Below are 18,748 nucleotides of genomic sequence, written 5' to 3'. Positions count from 1 at the left end.
GCCCTTTGTGACTATCAGAGACTTTCTGTCAAAAAATACATGCTTGATTGTCTGTACTCCCCCTTGACCAATTTCGCATGTGTACGGACCTTCTCTCTCTCTCTCTCTCACACAGACACACAGACACACACACACACACACATACACACACACACATGCACTTCTTTGGAGCAGTTTTTCAGAGCTATCTGAAATGCTGCCTCAAATAAAACTTAACTCATGAAACTCACATTTACATTTTTCAATAAGTCAGTTGTTATGGGAACCATGAGGAAGGGCCCCAGAGTGGATTTCTGTCCTTTGCCTGAACTCAGTGAGGATCCAGAGCCCTCAAACCAGCGGAGGTCCCTTGTGCCCATCTGCCTCCTTGGAGAGTTCAGACTAGTTTGGGTAAGTCTCTCCTGGTTCTCAGATCTGCCATATTGGTTGATGATCCTGAGTTTTATTAAGCAGTGCATAGCAGGTACCTAACTTCCCTGATAACTCAGTTGGTAAAGAATCCTCCTGCAATGCAGGAGACCCTGGTTCAATTTCCAGGTCAGGAAGATTCGCTGGAGAAGGGATAGGCTACCCACTCCAGTATTCCTGGGCTTCCCTTCTGGCTCAGACGGTAAAGAATCTGCCTGCAATTCGGGAGACCTGGGTTTGATCCCAGCCTTTCCTTAGAGAAGGGAAAGACTACTCACTCCAGTATTCTGGCCTAGAGAATTCCATGGACTATACAGTCCATGGGGTCGCAAAGAATCAGACATGACTGAGCAACAGGTACCTGTCCCACTCCAGTGAGGGATACTGGTGAGGTGGGGTGGGTGGGATGCCAGGGATTGCTCAGTTGTAAGAAACTGAATGGTCTGTGCTGAGTGGTGAGGTAAGAGCCTGATCTGATGCACTTCCTCCATTCGACTGCCTTCATAGAATTTGTTGGAATAAAAGTGAAGATACTACATGAAAGCTCCAAAGAAAAGGGATAAGACTCCTTCCAGCTGATTATGGTTTTCTCAAGAGACTGAGAAATTTACGGGAGTGGTGGAGGCAGAGCCCTCATACCATGCAGTAGTTCCATAGGGAAACCCCATTCATTAATTAAAATATTTGCTCATTGGGGGTCACAAATAAGAATTGGACATTCAGTGATCTGAGCACCCATGTTGGTTTTGGACCACCAAAGGGAGAAACGAAGGCATGCAAGAGGACTGAATCAACGCTAGGGTGACACATGCAGGAGTTATGCTCACAAGCAGCACACTGGCCCATCACACAATTTCACTAGCAAATTTTGTCCCTGACAAATAAATTCAATTTTAAAAATGGGAAACAGAGCCTCTCAAACACAGAAACAAGCGGCATCAGAAAGCCAGTCTCTAACTAACACCCCAGCCAGAATTATCTATGTACAAAACTCACAGTTACAAGTATGTAATTAATTGGGAAATTATACTAAAGGAGATCTCAACCTAAAATGGCCAAATTGGAGTTTTCAGATATTCCAAAATCGCTATTTTTTGTGCACACAGTTAGAAAAAGCCTAGGATCAGACGGAATGAAATGCTTACTTTGATTGGTACCTAGAAGATTCTAAAGGAGAAATGATAGAGTAACCTCTTTGCAGGAAATCAACAGTTAATTGCTTGAAACTATATCAGAACTTGAAAAGGTTGCTAGCACTCTGACTCTGCCTCTCCCTCTGCTCCTCCCACATATGCTCTTCTATCTGAATTGTCTGTCCCAGACACTGTCTATTTTTCTCTTCCAACTCTTTCGCCTCTTGCTGTTCCTTTTTCTAGTAAAGGAGGATTAAAAAAAAAAATCAGAAGTGATTGTAGCTCCCTTTAAGAAGAAACCTATTATAACAAGAGATAAACCATCCTCAGTGCTTATGGACACACTCTGGACCAAGCAGAACTTAGAACATATATATATATATATATATATATATATATATGATAAGGAATTCAGTTAACCATTCTGATCTGCGAGCCTAGGTTTTCAGATCTGTATCAGTTAATACATCTGTTATTCTCTGAAAGCAAAGTGTTAGTCGCTCAGTCATGTCTGACTCTTTTCAACCCCATGGACTGCCTTTGGTTCCTCTGTCCATGGGATTTTCCAGGCAAGAATACTGGAGTGGGTTGCCATTGCCTCCTCCAAGGGAGCTTCCCAACCCAGGGGTCGAACCCATATCTCCTGTGTCTCCTATACTGCAAGCAGATTCTTTACCCGCTGAGCCATCAGAGAAGCCATCAGAAAGCAAGGGAATAAAGCAAGAAAACAGGATGGAAACATCCCTTAATGGATTTTGAACCACAAACTCGCACTGAATGCAAGGAATTAGCCAGAAATTGCTCAAACTTATCCGAGAGCTTTTCCCTGAAATAGTAGACTGGACAGAGATTCAGCAGTTCAAGCAAAGATCATATGAATCCATTTTGGACTATTATGAACGATTTGAAAAAACCTTTAAGTAGCATTCTGGTTTGACACCTGAATCATTCTCTAACCACCATAATGAGCCTTTGCTTGACTTCACATTTTTAGATGACTTAGATGAGGATATGGCTACTCTAGGCAAAAGGCACAATTTAGGTTGGTCTGAGTTACACACACTCTTATTACACAGGCTGACCAACTTTACAAAACCATTAAAAAGAAAGTAAAGAGTTTATCTATGAAAATTATGAACCTTCAATGATGCCAATTAATTACATAATGCTAGCTGAACTTTCACCTACCCCTGCTTAATTCTCAAGCAGCAGAGAAAGCCAGATTGAAGGGGGGAAATATCTCTCTCTAGAATTCTGACCCTGAGGGAGTAAGTCCTACTAGAAGACCCTGATTTTCTCTCCCTGTACCTTGAGACCAGAGCTCTCAGGATAAAGTATCTTGTCTAGATAATCTCTGATTTCTGAGACTGAGAAAAAAATTTGAAAAGAGGAGAGAAAAAATTATTTTAAATTTAACTTCTTCCAATTATTATTTACAACTAGTGAGTCATATTGTGATAGCTGCTTCATGACTAACTTTAGAAAATGGATCTGTGAGATCTCACCTTGTGTCTGCCTGGATATATGTATGTCTCAGTAGGTGTCTTTGCAGAACATTGCTGAGGTTAATTTGTCAGTGAGCTCTACCTAGTTGGATTTAAGAAAATTAAGTACTTGTATAAATTCTGAAATATACAGAAGACCACTGGCTTGTGGTCCAGTGGCTAAGACTCAGCACTCTCAATGCAAGGGATTGCAGTTGAATTTCTGGTCAGGGAACTAGATTCCACATGCTACAACTAAGTCTTTGCATGCCCCAACTAAAGAACACACATGCCCCAACTAAAACATTCCAACTAAAGATCCCACATGCCACAACTAGAAAAAAAATTCTGCCTGCTGGATGCATGCTCAGTTTGCAACCTTATGAACTGTAGCCCACCAGTCTTCTCTGCCCATGGATTATCCTGGCAAACAAAAAAAGAAAACTACAGGCCAATATCACTGATGAACATAGATGCAAAAATCCTTAACAAAATTCTAGCAAACAGAATCCAACAACGTATTAAAAAAATCATACACCATGACCAAGTGGGCTTTATCCCAGGAATGCAAGGATTCTTTAATATCTGCAAATCAATCAGTGTAATACACCACATTAACAAATTGAAAGATAAAAACCATATGATTATCTCAATAGATGCAGAGAAAGCCTTTGACAAAATTCAACACTCATTTATGATTAAAACTCTCCAAAAAGCAGGAATAGAAGGAACATACCTCAACATAATAAAAGCTATATATGACAAACCCACAGCAAGCATCACCCTCAATGGTGAAAAATTGAAAGCATTTCCCCTGAAATCAGGAACAAGACAAGGGTGCCCACTCTCACCACTACTATTCAACATAGTGTTGGAAGTTTTGGCCACAGCAATCAGAGTAGAAAAAGAAGTAAAAGGAACCCAGATAGGAAAAGAAGAAGTGAAACTCTCACTGTTTGCAGATGACATGATCCTCTACATAGAAAACCCTAAAGACTCTACGAGAAAATTACTAGAACTAATCAATGAATATAGTAAAGTTGCAGGATATAAAATTAACACACAGGAATCCCTTGCATTCCTATACTAACAATGAAAAAACAGAAAGAGAAATTAAGGAAACAATACCATTCACCATTGCAACAAAAAGAATAAAATACTTAGGAGTATATCTACCTAAAGAAACAAAAGACCTATACATAGAAAACTATAAACACTGATGAAAGAAATCAAAGAGGACACAAACAGATGGAGAAACATACCATGCTCATGGATTGGAAGAATCAATATTGTCAAAATGGCTATTCTACCCAAAGCAATCTATAGACTCAATGCAATCCCTATCAAGCTACCAACGGTATTTTTCACAGAACTAGAACAAATAATTTCTCAATTTGTATGGAAATACAAAAAACCTCGAATAGCCAAAGTAATCTTGAGAAAGAAGAATGGAACTGGAGGAATCAACCTGCCTGACTTCAGACTCTACTACAAAGCCACAGTCATCAAGACAGTATGGTACTGGCACAAAGACAGAAATATAGATCAATGGAACAGAATAGAAAGCCCAGAGATAAATCCACGAACCCATGGACACCTTATCTTGGACAAAGGAGGCAAGGATATACAATGGAAAAAAGACAACCTCTTTAACAAGTGGTGCTGGGAAAACTGGTCAACCACTTGTAAAAGAATGAAACTAGAACACTTTCTAACACCATACACAAAAATAAACTCAAAATGGATTAAAGGTCTAAATGTAAGACCAGAAACTATAAAACTCCTAGAGGAGAACATAGGCAAAACACTCTCCAACATAAATCACAGCAGGATCCTCTATGACCCACCTTCCAGAATATTGGAAATAAAAGCAAAAATACACAAATGAGTACGGGACCAATAAAGCTAAAAAGCTTTTTGGCCCACAACAAAGAAACTATAAGCCAAGCGTGAAAAGGACAGCCCCTTTTTTTTCAAGGGAGAAATATAATAAGCAAATGAAGCAACCACGACAAAGGAACTAATCTTCAAAAAAATTATACAAGCCAACTCTGAGCTCAATTCCAGGAAAAAGAAATGCACCCAATCAAAAAAATGGCCAAAGAACTAAACAAACATTTCTCCAAAGATAGCACATACAGATGGGCTAACAAACACATGAAAAGATGCTTCGAACATCCACTCATTATTAGAGAAATGCAAATCAAAACCACAATGAGGTACCATTACACGCCAGTCAGGATGGCTGCTATCCAAAAGTCTACAAGCAATAATGCTGGAGAGGGTGTGGAGAAAAGGGAACCCTCTTACACTGTTGGTGGGAATGCAGACTAGTACAGCCACTATGGAGAACAGTGTGGAGATTTCTTAAAAAACTGGAAATAGAACTGCCATATGACCCAGCAATCCCACTTCTGGGCATACACACTGAGGAAACCAGATCTGAAAAGACACGTGCACCCCAATGTTCATCACAGCACTGTTTATAATAGCCAGGACATGGAAGCAACCTAGATGCCCATCAGCAGACGAATGGATAAGGAAGCTGTGGTACATATACACCATGGAATATTACTCACCCATTAAAAAGAATTCATTTGAATCAGTTCTAATGAGATGGATGAAACTGGAGCCCCTTATACAGAGTGAAGTAAGCCAGAAAGATAAAGAACATTACAGCATACTAACACATATATATGGAATTTAGAAAGATGGTAATGATAACCCTGTATGCAAAACAGAAAAAGAGACACAGATGTACAGAACAGATTTTGGACTCTGTGGGAGAAGGCGAGGGTGGGATGTTTCGATAGAACAGCATCGAAACCTGTATATTATCTATAGTGAAACAGATCACCAGCCCAGTTTGGATGCATGAGACAAGTGCTCGGGCCTGGTGCACTGAGAAGACTCAGAGGGATTGGGTAGAGAGGGAGGTGGGAGGGGGGATCGGGACGGGGAATACATGTAAATCCATGGCTGATTCATGTCAATGTATGACAAAACCCACTACAATATTGTAAAGTAATTGGCCTCCAACTAATAAAAATAAATTTTAAAAAAAAACCAATAAAAAAAAAGGAATTATCCTGGCAAGAATACTGGAGTAGGTGGCCATTTCCTTCTCTAGGGGACTTCCCAACCCTAGGATAGAAATCACATCTCCTATAGCTCTTGCATTGGCAGTTGGATTCTTAACAACTGCACCATCTGGGAAGCCCCCAGCACGCTGCAATGAACATCAAAAATCCTGCTTGCCGCAACTAAGACCCAGCCCAGCCAAATAAATAAATTAAATAATTAAAGAAAAAAAAAGATGCTATGTGACTTCTGAGGCCAGGTCACAAAAGGTAATTATTATGAATTAAAGTGTGTTCTGCTCTCCTCGCTTTCCAATTCATGTGTTGGAATCCTAACCCACAGTACTTCAGGAAAGTGACAATACTTGGAAATAACGTCACTGCAGATGTCATTCATTAAGGTGAGGTTATACTGCAGTACCGTGAGCTCCTAATCCAACATGACTATTGTCATTCCAAAAAGAGACATTTGGACACAGAAGCAGACAGGCATACAGGGAAGATGATGTGAAGAGGTATAGGGTAAAGACCCCCATCTAGAAGCCACCGGGAGAAGCCTGGCACACATCTTTCCCTCACAGACCTCCAAAGGAACAAAGCCTGCCAACACCTTGATTTCAGACTTCCAGCCTCCAGAACTGTGGTGAAACCACCCAGTTTGTGGGACTTTGTAATGGCAGCCCCAGCAAACTAACACAGCAAGGCAGTCAACCTGCTGGTTCTCTTGGACCACTAGCTCTAGGAGCCACTGTTCTCTAAGTCCAACCACCCAGGACACCAGGCTGGAGAGGACACATGTAGGTGTCAGCCTGAGCTCCCAGCCAACTCCCAGCAGAACCCACCAGACATGTGAGTGAGCCTTCCTGGAGATCAGACCCAGTCAGCTTCTGACAGTTACTGCATGAGGCACTCCGAGTCACAATGGCCTAGTCAGGTCCTTCTCAATCCTGACCCACAAAATCATGAGTGAAATACAATGGTTAAGTCACTAAGTTTTAGGTGCACTTGTTACACAGCATAGGAACCAGCACACCTACCCTTTCTCCTTTCCTCCCTCCGTGGTGCCTAAAATACAGACACAGGGATTGTGGGCCAGGTGAGCCATCTTTATTCATAGAGATGAGGGCGAAAGGAAGCCACAGAATAGGAAACTGGGCTGTTGGACATTCCCAATGGAGAAGAGCTGCCAACTCCCTGGATACTACTTGCATTTTACATAAGAGAAATAAAATACTTTCTTGTTTAAGTCATTCTTAATTCTGTCTCAGTTATTAAAATCAGATCAACACCCTAGCAATATAACGTATGTAAAACAAATAGCTAGTGTCTAGCACATAAGTAAGGCCAAAGGCTTAGAGCATTGGAGTCTACACGGCCTGTGACCTGACCAGGCTCTCGACCTGCTTCCGTCTCCCCGTTCCACCCTACCTTCTGGGAGACTAGAGGGCAGTGCAGGGAAGGGAAGGTGGCAGGGCCCCAGGGACCCCAGGGCAGGTGGTGACTGAGCAGGGGCCTCTCCTCCAGCGATGGCAGAGCCAGCTTGAAGCTCCTCTCCCAGAGCCACCTCAGGAGGGAATCCCTCTCATGACCTTGTCCCCAGGACATCATGCTTGGTGACTTATCTCCTGAGTGTGAATTCAGAAAGGGGAGGGCGGCAGCTGAGAGAAAGGGCAGCCTCCACACTCCCACTGCTCCTGTCCAGGCAATGGGGGTGTTGGAAGTGACCCCTTCCCCCAGCACACACACCCATCTCAACCCACAAATGAGTCTCCCTCCACAGCCCCAGCTGGGGTCCCATCTCCACTCCCAGCCACTACAGCCCCCGGGGTTAGTGATACATCTCCTCGGGGTAACCCGGGGTGTTGGTGCCAAGCCCATTCTCCAGACACTTCCCTCTTTGGGGGATGGTGCAGCTCTGCCCCCAGCTACTCCCCTGGGCTGCCCAGCCTGCTCCTGTCCACACCCTTCACCCTCCAGCAGCAATTCTTCCTGCTCCTCCCTAACCCTTTGGAAGAATTTTCAACCTGCCCCCATCCCACCTGACTAGAGTGCCAGAGGACACTTGTCTGGGTGCCATCCACTCCCCTTGCAGGGCGGTAGCATTTTCTCTTAGCTCAGAGCAGAGAGAGCCCCAGCCTGAACTCTGCCCCAGCCCTGACCTCTGGTTCCTTTTGTCTTAGGAGTCATCTTCTATCCTCTCAGCTCTATCCTCCCCTCCACCCTACAACTCCCACCTGGATGCCACCTCCACCAAGGATTAGGTAAAGGAAATAGGTAAGCACACTTTCCATTTCAAAGAAATTTGCACTTTATTTAGGGAACAAGGAAGGACCATTCACAGCCCTCCAGCCCAAGGGAAGGCACACCGAGAAAGGGAATGAGGACCCCACCCCGAACACTCCTCAGACACAGCAAGCCTGGAGAGGAATCCAGGTTCCGGGGTCAAGAGCAAACACGGAAATGGGGTCGGTGTCTTAGCACACCTCTCTCTGGAGGCCGTGGTGGTCTTCACCATAGTTAGGCTCCTTTGCCCTGCAGGAGGGAAAGGAGAGGAACCAAGGTCGGTGTCGGATTTGGGTAGATGAGCCTGGGGAAAAGTAGTATGTGGCGGGGCTAGGGTGGAAGGAGGATCAGGCCACGCTCCAGGGGACAGCCATGTGGTGGGTCACTTTTACCTCTACGTGCTGACCCTCGGGATCTTTGTAGAGCCATTTGGAGAGGAGAGCTTTGATATCAGGATGCGCGAGTCTGTGGGGCGGGGCCAGAGATGGGCGGGGTCATGATTGATCACGCCCCTGTCATAGAACCTGCCCCGCCCACCCCGCGCACGCGCTCACCGCTACCGATTGGCCAGCTTGAGAATGTGGCGCAGCGAGGAGTGGTGACTGTGCTTAGCCCCGGAGGCTTTTGCACCCTTTTCAGGCTGGGGATTGGAGTCGGCGTCGACCAGCTCCACCAGGCAGACAAGCAGGGCCAGCAGCACTGTGGCCATGGCGGGCCACGATCTGCGCCCCAACATCATCTGGAGAGGGGCACTAGAGTCAGCTAGAGCAACTACTCCTGAGGCAGAAGTCTGAGGCTGCCATGTGGTCCAAGCTTCAGCCACCTGTCTGTGGCTCGTTCCCTACCAAGGCTCAGCCACCTGCTGGCTGTGTGTTCTCAGGCACTGCACGATCTCTGGCCTCAGTTTCCTCATCTGTTAAAAGGGCATAAGCCCTGCCTGCCTCCACCAGAAGGGCAGATGGAGGAACAAGGCTATGCTGGCACTGGGGACTCCCCGGCTTTTCTCCTTCCCACTTCTGCTGACCCCCTTCCAAATCAGCTTCTCAACACTCAGTCCGTTTCCACCTTGCTAGCCTCAGTTTACCCACATGATAGCCCGGGATCCCCCGACCAGACCATTGCTGGGTCCCAGGCCACTCACAGCAACAGCTCCAGAGGCAGAGTGGTCAGGGGATGGAAGGCCAGAGGAGTCCTAAGGGCTGGACTTCTGCAGGTGGGGCTGTGGCCTCCTCAGCTCAGTGCTTTCCTTGTGGGGCTTATATCCTCGTCTGAAAGAGGAAGGGAGTTGAAGGGAGGAGGCTCTTCCTCCTTCCTCCCCCAACCCCACAGCAGATTGCTGAGATTACACTCAGACAGTACATGATATCTCCACCTCCAAGTAGCCAAAGAGGGAGCCCCACACTTGTACTCAGGGTACCTCTGGAGAGGATGCCTAGTCAGAACCCCATCTTCACCCTACAGCCCGCGCCCCCGCCCCGGCCCCCCGCCACAGCAGGTGTAGCCTCCTAAGGAAGTGAACCATTCGGTCTAGATTCCTGGGAAGACCCCTAGGACCAGGGTTGACATTCTGTCTTTTCTAGCCTGTCCATGGTGGGGGAGAGGAGATGCAGGCAGGAGGCCAGAATATTTTTTCCAGTCTGTGGGACCTGTAGTCACACCTGCAAAAAGCCAGTCTTCTCAGCCCCTGCTTCATATGTTGGAGGAGAACTGAGGAGTGACAAGACCTCTGGGGGGCAAATCTCTCTACTGGAGGCAGGATGGGAGGTATAACCTTGACTCTTGACCTGCTGTCTGTGAAGTCTTGGAGGAGGGACCCCTCTGGACACTCCACTATGTCTCCCTCTGTTCAAGAGTTGGGAGAGGGGTGGGAGGAGGCAAAGGTCAGTCCCCTCCCCAGAAACAGCTGAGTCAGCCACCTGTACACCCAGCCTGACACATACACATTCAGGTCCAGCAAGCCTGGCATACAGACCCCCTGCAAGGCAATGTGCCCCCATTTCCACCCAGGGGTCACTTGAGCACCGGTGTCTTACAGGACTGAGAGATGCCAGGAATGCCCAACAACATGCCACCATCCCTAGCCCATTACAATCTCCACTGGGCTCAGGGTCAAAGATCCCCACCTAGGGAAGGACTCCTGTTTGTTGAGCACCTCCTGTGTCCTGGGCAGTACATGATTTCAGGGACAACAACACAATGAGCTGCGTTTCTCCCCATTTTACAGATGAGGAAACTAATGCTCTGAGAGGTAAGGAAGCAACAGCCAAGGTCACCCAGGATACAAAGCAGAGAAAAGGGCTGAGGCTGACCCCAGGGAGAGGCCCACTCAATCATGATGGACAGAAAGGCTTACTATCTTGTATAACCATGGGGCTTAGGAGTCAGGTATGGGATCAGAATTAGGGAAGCTAAGTAAGTATGGGGTCTACAGCCCCACCCGACCCACCTGCCCATACCACTAAAAGAGAGGGAAAGAGCCTGACTGCCACTCCACAATTACAGGATTAACCTATTGATTCATTAATCACCACTGCCTCATTGAAGAGTATTAACTTGCTGATTAGTGGAGAGAGCCCTTGATCAATGGGCTCAGCTACCCCCAACACACTCTCAATGCCATCATTGACCCATGATTCAGTCACTATGAGATACGTCTGGAGGATGGGGGACTGACATCTGTGAGTGGAGAAACTTCCAAATGGTTGTTATTATTGGTTTGTATCTGGCTTCTGCCTCCAACTTGTCCTCAAAGGGAAGTAGGGACAGAATCACTAGGGTTCCCTTGATCCCCATTTTCAGAACACCTAGCAAGGCCACCTTAGGGGTCAAGGAGGCCATGATCTTAGACCCCAGTTGACCATTGCTCTTGCCCAGTGGACTCAAGGGCTACTCATCAGGAGAGGGTAGTCCATGCCATCCCTGCCCTAAGTCTTAATTTTGTATATCCCACCACCTGCCCACCCTCCCCTATCTCCCCCCGTCTCTGATATCCCATCCACTGAGCAGCACTCGTCCACTACCTTCCACCCTAAAGGCAGGGCCTCGTGCCCAAGGATCTAAACACAGCAAATGGCCATGCAGCAAGAGTGATCAATCCTCACTCAGTGAGCACTTATTGGGCCCCTACTCTGTGCCAGACACTCTTCTAAGCACCCAGGACTGAGCAGGGAACAAACAGGCAAATCCATACCTTCTTGGAGTTTACATTCTAGTGGCAGCTATCACCTATATGGCACTTGGAATCCGCACTTGACATTTACCTCTACAAGGATTTAAATCATGTTCTGCTGCAGCTCCTGACCTTCAACACCCCCCAGAAAGGAAATCAGGGTGGAGCAGAAATGAGGCACTCTGTGCTCTGAGAAAATCTGGCGGAACAGATCTTCAGATAGTTAGATATTTTCAGGAGCCGAGTTTATGAGCCCAATGCTCATATCTCCTCATATCTAGAAAAGCACGAAAAGTCCTTCATGGTGACAACTGTGTCTTGTGACTAAGAGAAACCTTCTGCAGAAAAATATGTGCTTGTTCGTATGTACTCCCCTTTTACCAAAATCACACACTTACTGACCTTCCCCTCCTACCTCTTTGGAGCAGTTTCTAAGAGCTACCTGAAATGTTGCCTCCCAGGCTATTGTCTCCATTTTGCCCCAATATAAGGTAACTTGCAAACCTCATGTTGTGCATTTTTTTAAAAGTTAGCCCAGGAAATGAATAAACAAGAAATCATGTATTAATAGTATGGTCTGATTTCAATAAGTGCTATAAAGTAATTAGCCTCCAATTAAAATAAATTTTAAACGAGAGAGAGAGAGAGAGAAAATAAGTGCTATAGGAAAAAAATCCAGATAAGAAGGATAGAGTGCTGGGTGCAGGGGTCTTGTTTTATGTTGGATGGTCAGGGAAGACCTCACCATAAGATGGCATTTGAAGGATATAAGGAAGCAAATCATGAGTCTGCCTTAGGAGGAATGTTCCAGGTGGGGGAAGGAGCAAGTGCAAAGGCCCTGAGGTTGAAGTCAGGTTGACAGCTTGAGGAATGGTGAGGAGGCCTGTAGGGCTGGAGTGGAATGAACAATGAGAAGAGTCAGAAGGAGCTGAGCTAGGGAGGCCATTTCAGATGTTGTATCTGTGATTCCTGAAGTTTCGGTGGAACTGGCACATCATGGGGATCTAGGAAATGGTCATTGAATCAATCAATGATTCAATTAGTTAAGATGCATGCGTGCTCAGTCACTTCACTCGTGTCTGATTCCTTGTGACCTATGGAATGTAGCCTGCCAGGCTCCCCTGTCAATAGGATTCCCAGGCAAAAATACTGGAGTGGATTGCCATGCCCTCCTCCAGGGGATCTTCCTGACCCAGATATCAAACCAACATCTCCTGCGGTTCCTGCAATGCCGGCAGATTCTTTACTGCTGAACCACCAGGGAAGCCCATTAGTTAAGACAGAGCTGCCTTATACAGACCAAATAACTGTAGCTTAAATAGCACCAAGGTTTATTTTTCTCTTTCATAAGAATCCAAGCTGGACTCCTGAAACTAACACATCATTGTAAATAAACTCTACCTTAATTTTTTTTTTAAAAGAAGAATTTAAAGTCTTTCCTGACCTACAGGATATACCAAAACATGTACACAGACTATAGTTTGCTGACCCTTGGTGTGAACACACAGGACTCTCTCTGTACTGAGTTGTCTGTTTACCAAGAGTAAGCTGGCTGTGTTCTCTTGCTGTTTAGACCAGGTATACTTTCACTGATACCATATAACCATACAATCTATTACTACATACACCGATGAAATGTTAGTGCATAAACAATCAGTTCCTAGAAAACTAAGTTGAATGCTTTGGAAAGACTCAACAAAAGGAATGACTGAAATGTGAGATGAGGTGTGAAAGATGACTGTAAAATAGTCAGGGAAAATCCTAACAAATCAAGGCAATTCTGTGTGGGAGAATTTCACATGTGTCTTTAAATTCTCAGCCCATTTAGTGAAACAGGAAATACTAAGTGATGGATTGTGGGACTGTCAGTGTAATTATGCAGGAAAGACAAGGGGAGCTCGAGTCAGAAGATCCAGAGAGAGGTGGGTACCTGAATGTGTGTGATATGTTTGAAGTCCAAAGGAAATGAATCAGGCATGCTTGCGTCTCTTTTTCTGATTGGGCAACTTTAACTGAGTTTTTCAAACGCGATGCCCCAGTCTTGCTTGTCTCCAAACAAGAACTTCTCCACTATCTTATCCACTCTCTATCTGTAGTTTGCCAACAAAGGTCCGTCTAGTCAAAGCTATGGTTTCTCCAGTAGTCATGTGTGGATGTGAGAGTTGGACCATAAAGAAAGCTGAGCACCAAAGGATTGATGCTTTTGAACTCTGGTGTTGGAGAAGACTCTTAAGAGTCCCTTGGACTGCAAGGAGATCCAACCAGCCCATCCTAAAGGAAATCAGTCCTGAATATTCATTGGAAGGACTGATGCTGAAGCTGAAACTCCAATATTTTGGCCACCTGGTGCAAAGAACTGACTCACTGGAAAAGATTCTGATGCTGGGAAAGATTGAAGACAGGAAGAGAAAGGGACAACAGAGGATGAGATGGTTGGATGGCATCACCGACTCAATGGACATGAGTGAGCAAGTTCCAGGAGTTGGTGATGGACAGGGAAGCCTGTTGTGCTGCAGTCCATGGGCTCACAAAGAGTCGGACACGACTCAGTGACTGAATTGACTGATCTATAGCTTGAATGTTCTTATAAGGTGTATATACATTACTTTAATAATTTAAATCACTTACATTTTTTTTAACTAAAAAAATTTTTAAATGCTGGCCTGTGTCGTGAATCCTGGAACAAGATACTGTAAGGGGCCCCGGGCTCCAGCCCTGCTCCACCCCCAGGTCCCTGTGCACATCCCGACCGTGTAAGCACTCCTGTTCTTAGGAATGAGCCTCCTGTCTGAGTCTGAAACTCCTCAGGGGCCAACAGTCACAGGAAATTTGTGCTGCTGGTGCAGAAACTCACATCTTGAAAACGGTGTGAATTGAAGGACAGTCAGTTCCTGATCGCCGAGCATTTTCAGACCTTGTATCTGTGATTAACGATGTTTCACATGGGCTGGTATATCGTTGGTACTAGGAAATGGTCATTGAATCAATCAACAGCGAACACATTAATTAAGATATAGCTGCCTTAATAGAGATCAAATAGCAGTAGCTTAAATACCACCGAAGTTTAATTTTCTCTCACATAAGGGTCCACGCTGGCAGACAGTCCAAAGGGTAGATGCCTCTGATCCACAAGGAGCCCAGACTCCTCCTTTCTTGTTACGCCAAGACTGTTGCACCCATCTGCATGGTTGAAGAACATTCATCCCCCCACACCCCCATTCCAGCTCATGGAAATGAGAAAAGAGGAAGTAGAAGGCAAGCACTTTCCTTTTAAAAATTTGATGGGAAAGCTGCACACCTTCCCTCTAACTCTACCCCAGTGGTCAGAACTTGGTTGCATCCACCCCAAGCTGGGAGGGAGACTGGGGTGTATAGTTCCCACCATGAGGATATTATCTACCCCTATGGTTTTAACCACCTCTGGGATGTTTTCAGTACCAACAACCAATTCTCTGATTCTCCTGACACTCACTGGATGTTCAACAATTCGATTTGATCCTGACAGTAACTACCTGAAGTTAACACAGACCCAGAACTTAGGAGCTCCATCCCACAAGACTGTCCGCCCCATAGCCCTCGAGAAGCATCACAAGTCTTGGGCCTCCTGTACTTCTGGCCATCTGGTTGTAAATTGGGAATTCCCTCACCTCCTCCTCAGGTTTTATAATTTGGTAAAAGAGCTCAAAGAACTCGGGAACACACTTACTTCTACATACTGATTTATTATAAAGGACGTTATAAAGGACACAGATAAAGAGGTACACAGGGCGAGGTCTGGCAGGTCCCAAGTGCAAGAGATTTTGTTCTATGGAGTTGGGGTGTGCCACCCTCCCGGCACATGGATGCTGTCATCAACTCGGAACCTCTCCAAACCCCATCATTTAGGGAGTTTTGTGACCACATTAGGAGGTGGGGGCCTTTGGTGGGTGATGAGGTCATGAGTCAGGAGGGTGGAGCTCTTACAAATGGGATCAGTGCCCTGATAAAATCAACTCCAAAGAGCTCCCTCCCCTCTCTGCCATGTGAGGACTCAGTGAGAAGATAGCTTTCTTTGAACTAGGAAGGGGGCCCTCACCAAAGACTAAATTTATAAGTGCCTTGATCTTGGACTTTTCAGTCTCTAGAACCATGAGTAATTTTTTTTAAAAAATGTTTTTTTTTGGCTGCATTGTGTAGCATGTGAAGTCTTGTTCCCCCACCAGGGATCAAACCTGTAACCCCTGCAGGAGAAGCATAGAGTCTGAACCACTGAACCACCAGGGAAGTCCCTACCTTTTGCTTTTTAAGCCACTAAGGTTGCAGTGATTTGTGACAGTAGGCCGAACCAACTAAGATGCTACTAGAATGTTGGTTCCATGAGGACAGAGGTTTGTCTGTTTTCTTCAGAGACATATGTGTATCTAGAGTAGGGTCTGCCACATAGTGGGGGTCTAGCAATACTTGAATGAATGAATTCACATCCTTACTTTCAGTGGCAGCACAGTTTCCACAAAATCACACATATAAATGTGAATACACCCATACATAAGTTGCTCAGGGCACCTCCCTGTGATCCTCACAGCATAGCCCTCCACACCCCACATCAGGAGGACAGAGGTATCTGTCCATCTGGACCCTCGACCGTGGGCACCTTACATGCAATGCCTTTGACTTATTCCTCTCCATCCTGGCCACAGCCCAGTGCCGGGGCAGGGAAAAGCCTCAGTAAATGTGTGTCAGATGAAGACATGAATGAGTCCCCATTTCACAAAGATACGAGACACGTGGAAGTTGCTTACTTGCATTACCTGAGGTCACCTAATCTTAACTGCTGACCCTGGCTCCCTGTTTCTGGGCAGAAAGGGTGGGGTGTGCTCTTTGACTTTTCCTGGTGACCCCCAGTTCTCTTCTTCATAAGTCAGAGGACTCCTGACTTAGCTGTCACCTGGTCATCCCGGAAAGAACAGTCTCAGCCTCATTTGCAGTTAGTTTTATATATGCAACCTAGTTCTGGCCAATCAATTGCAAATGGAAGTGCTGATTAAAATGATAATTTCCAGGAAGTCTCTTTAAAGACATTTTAAGGCACCATAACGACATGGGTTTTAGGGTTTTTTTGGTTTTTGTTTTTTTCCTGCTGCTTCCTCTTTCCTGTTTGCTGGAGGAAGACCTAATGGTTGGAGCTCAAGCAGCCATAATGAACCGTGAGGCAAGTGACACATGAGGCAACCAGAAAGAAAAGTTTAAAGTACCCTGGGTCCCTGACAACTCACTGCCACACCACTTGGGTTGCCAACCTCTAGGCTTTTTATATGAGAGAATAAAAGCTTGTGTAATTATGGCAGTCATTTTCAAAGTGTGGTTTCCAGATAATAGCAACATTATCACCTGGCAACTTGTTAAAACTACAGTCTCAAGGCGCATCCAAGACCTACTGAATCAGAATCTTGGGATGGGGTCCAGAAATATGATTTTTTTTTAAATCTCACACTGTTCATTTTATTGTTTTTACTTTTGTAAAAAAAAAAATGAGATATAGTTGATTTACAATAGGTAATCTGTGTTTTAACAAATCCTCCATGTGATTTTGATGCATGCTCTAGTTTAAGGACCCCTGGTTTAAGGCATTGTTGATTTGAGTTTATCTTCACTCAAAGTGAACCTAATTCCGACTGATAAAACATCAAACGGGAAATAAGACTTCCAGGCAAGGACTGAACTTGCCTATACAGCATCTTTGTGAAAAACAAATTTAAAGCATTCCTTCCTCTAACAAAAAATATTAATTTATTTGGATATAATTATATAACCTTAGCAACCAGAAGCAGGCTGGTCCTGGAGGGAATGAGAATGTGGGCATCTAGATGAGGTCCAAGAGTAGAAGAGGGCGAGAGGATGGCAGTGGGGACAGAGCAGAGAGAGTTTAATCAGTGGTGTGGAGCTGAAATTCATCCAAACAGGAGCTCCATAAATGTTAAAAAAAAAAATCCACTTTTTATTTGAGAATAGTACCCACACATTAACATGCACAAATTGTAAACGTTTACTTCACTGTGTTTTCTTTTCTTTTTTTAAAAATTTATTTATTTGCCTGCACCAGGTCTTAGTTTCAGCGTGGGATCTCAGGTGAAATCTAGTTCCCTGAACAGAGATGGAAGCTGGGGCCCCTGCATTGGGACCTCAGAGTTTTAGCCACTGGACCACTAGGGAAGTCCCCCAGTGGGTTTTCAAAAACTAAACACACCAGTGCAACTTGCATCCAGCACAACAAACAGAGCACATTACCACTGCGCTCCCCCAGAGGTACTACCAGCGCCCCCTCCCATCACATCCCTGCCTAGTCACTTTACTTTCTTATGTAGCAATGGAATCACATAGGTATTCTTTTACGTCTTGCTTCTTTTTTTTTTGTTTTGTTTTGTTTTTTTTACGTCTTGCTTCTTTCACTAAACATTATGCTTGTGACATTCATTCTTGTGTGTAATTATACTTTGTTCATTCTCATCTCTATAATACTCTGTGAATATTGTGTGAATATGTCACAATTTATTTCTTCATTCTACTGCTGATGGGTATTTGAGTAGTTTCGAGTTTGGGGACATTATGAAAACTGAGGTTATGAACACATCCTTGGAAGTGTCTTTGGGTGACTGTACACACATTTCTTTCTTTAATTTATTTTTGTCTGTGCTAGGTCTTCGTTATCACACAAAAGCTTTCTGTAATTGCAGTGAGCGGGGCTACTCTCTAGCTGCGAAACAAGAGACCTAGGGTGGGCAGGATCCAAAGTTGTGGCACACCGGCTCTAGAACACAGGCTCAGTGGTTGTGCATGGGTTAGTTGCTCTGTGGAAAGCAGAGTCTTCCCAGACCAGGGATCAAAGCTGTGTCTCCTGCATTGGCATGCAGATTCTTAACCACTGGACCACCAGGGAAGTCCTATGTGTACACATTTCTGTTGAGAGTATAGCCTTAGGAGTAGAACTGCTGGATTATAGATGCATATGTTAAGCTTTAGTAGACAGGGAAGACAAACAGTTTTGCCAAAATGGCTGTACCAGTTTATGCTCCCACCAGCAGGATAAGAGTCCTCGTTGCTTCACATCCCTGTCAATACATAGCATTTTGGCCATTCTGATGGATGTGTAGTAGAAGCTCATTGTGGTTTTAATTTGCACTTGCCTAATGACTGATAAGGTCTTCCCCTGTGGCT

General features: G+C 45.0%; 2 protein-coding genes across 2 annotated transcripts in view; both read right to left on the bottom strand.

The window, feature by feature from the left end:
• LOC122440752 (protein LSM12 homolog) overlaps positions 1-18,748 on the bottom strand; it is a 78,137-nt gene that overhangs the window by 4,530 nt on the left and 54,859 nt on the right. The gene's annotated exons all lie outside the window — the stretch shown is intronic.
• Positions 8,419-9,653, bottom strand: LOC122440766 (caltrin-like). Its single transcript, XM_043467411.1, has 4 exons — positions 9,530-9,653; positions 8,949-9,127; positions 8,781-8,853; positions 8,419-8,637 (listed from the first exon to the last, which is right to left on the bottom strand). The coding sequence occupies exons 2-4, from the start codon at positions 9,125-9,127 to the stop codon at positions 8,623-8,625; spliced, it is 267 nt and encodes an 88-aa protein (XP_043323346.1). The 5' UTR covers positions 9,530-9,653; the 3' UTR covers positions 8,419-8,622.

The sequence above is a fragment of the Cervus canadensis genome, chromosome 1 (genome assembly GCF_019320065.1).
Source record: "Cervus canadensis isolate Bull #8, Minnesota chromosome 1, ASM1932006v1, whole genome shotgun sequence".
NCBI lineage: Eukaryota > Metazoa > Chordata > Mammalia > Artiodactyla > Cervidae > Cervus > Cervus canadensis.
The sequence above is the reverse complement of the archived record's forward strand: the minus strand, read 5'-3'. Positions and strand labels throughout refer to the sequence as shown.

Bases quoted from the DNA above. Each gene is read 5' to 3' on its own strand.
- LOC122440766 (XM_043467411.1), bottom strand. From the start codon at position 9,127: ATGATGTTGGGGCGCAGATCGTGGCCCGCCATGGCCACAGTGCTGCTG. The intron at 8,854-8,948 runs GTAGCGGTGAGC...CCCGCCCCACAG, and splicing joins ATTCTCAAGCTGGCCAATCG to ACTCGCGCATCCTGATATCA.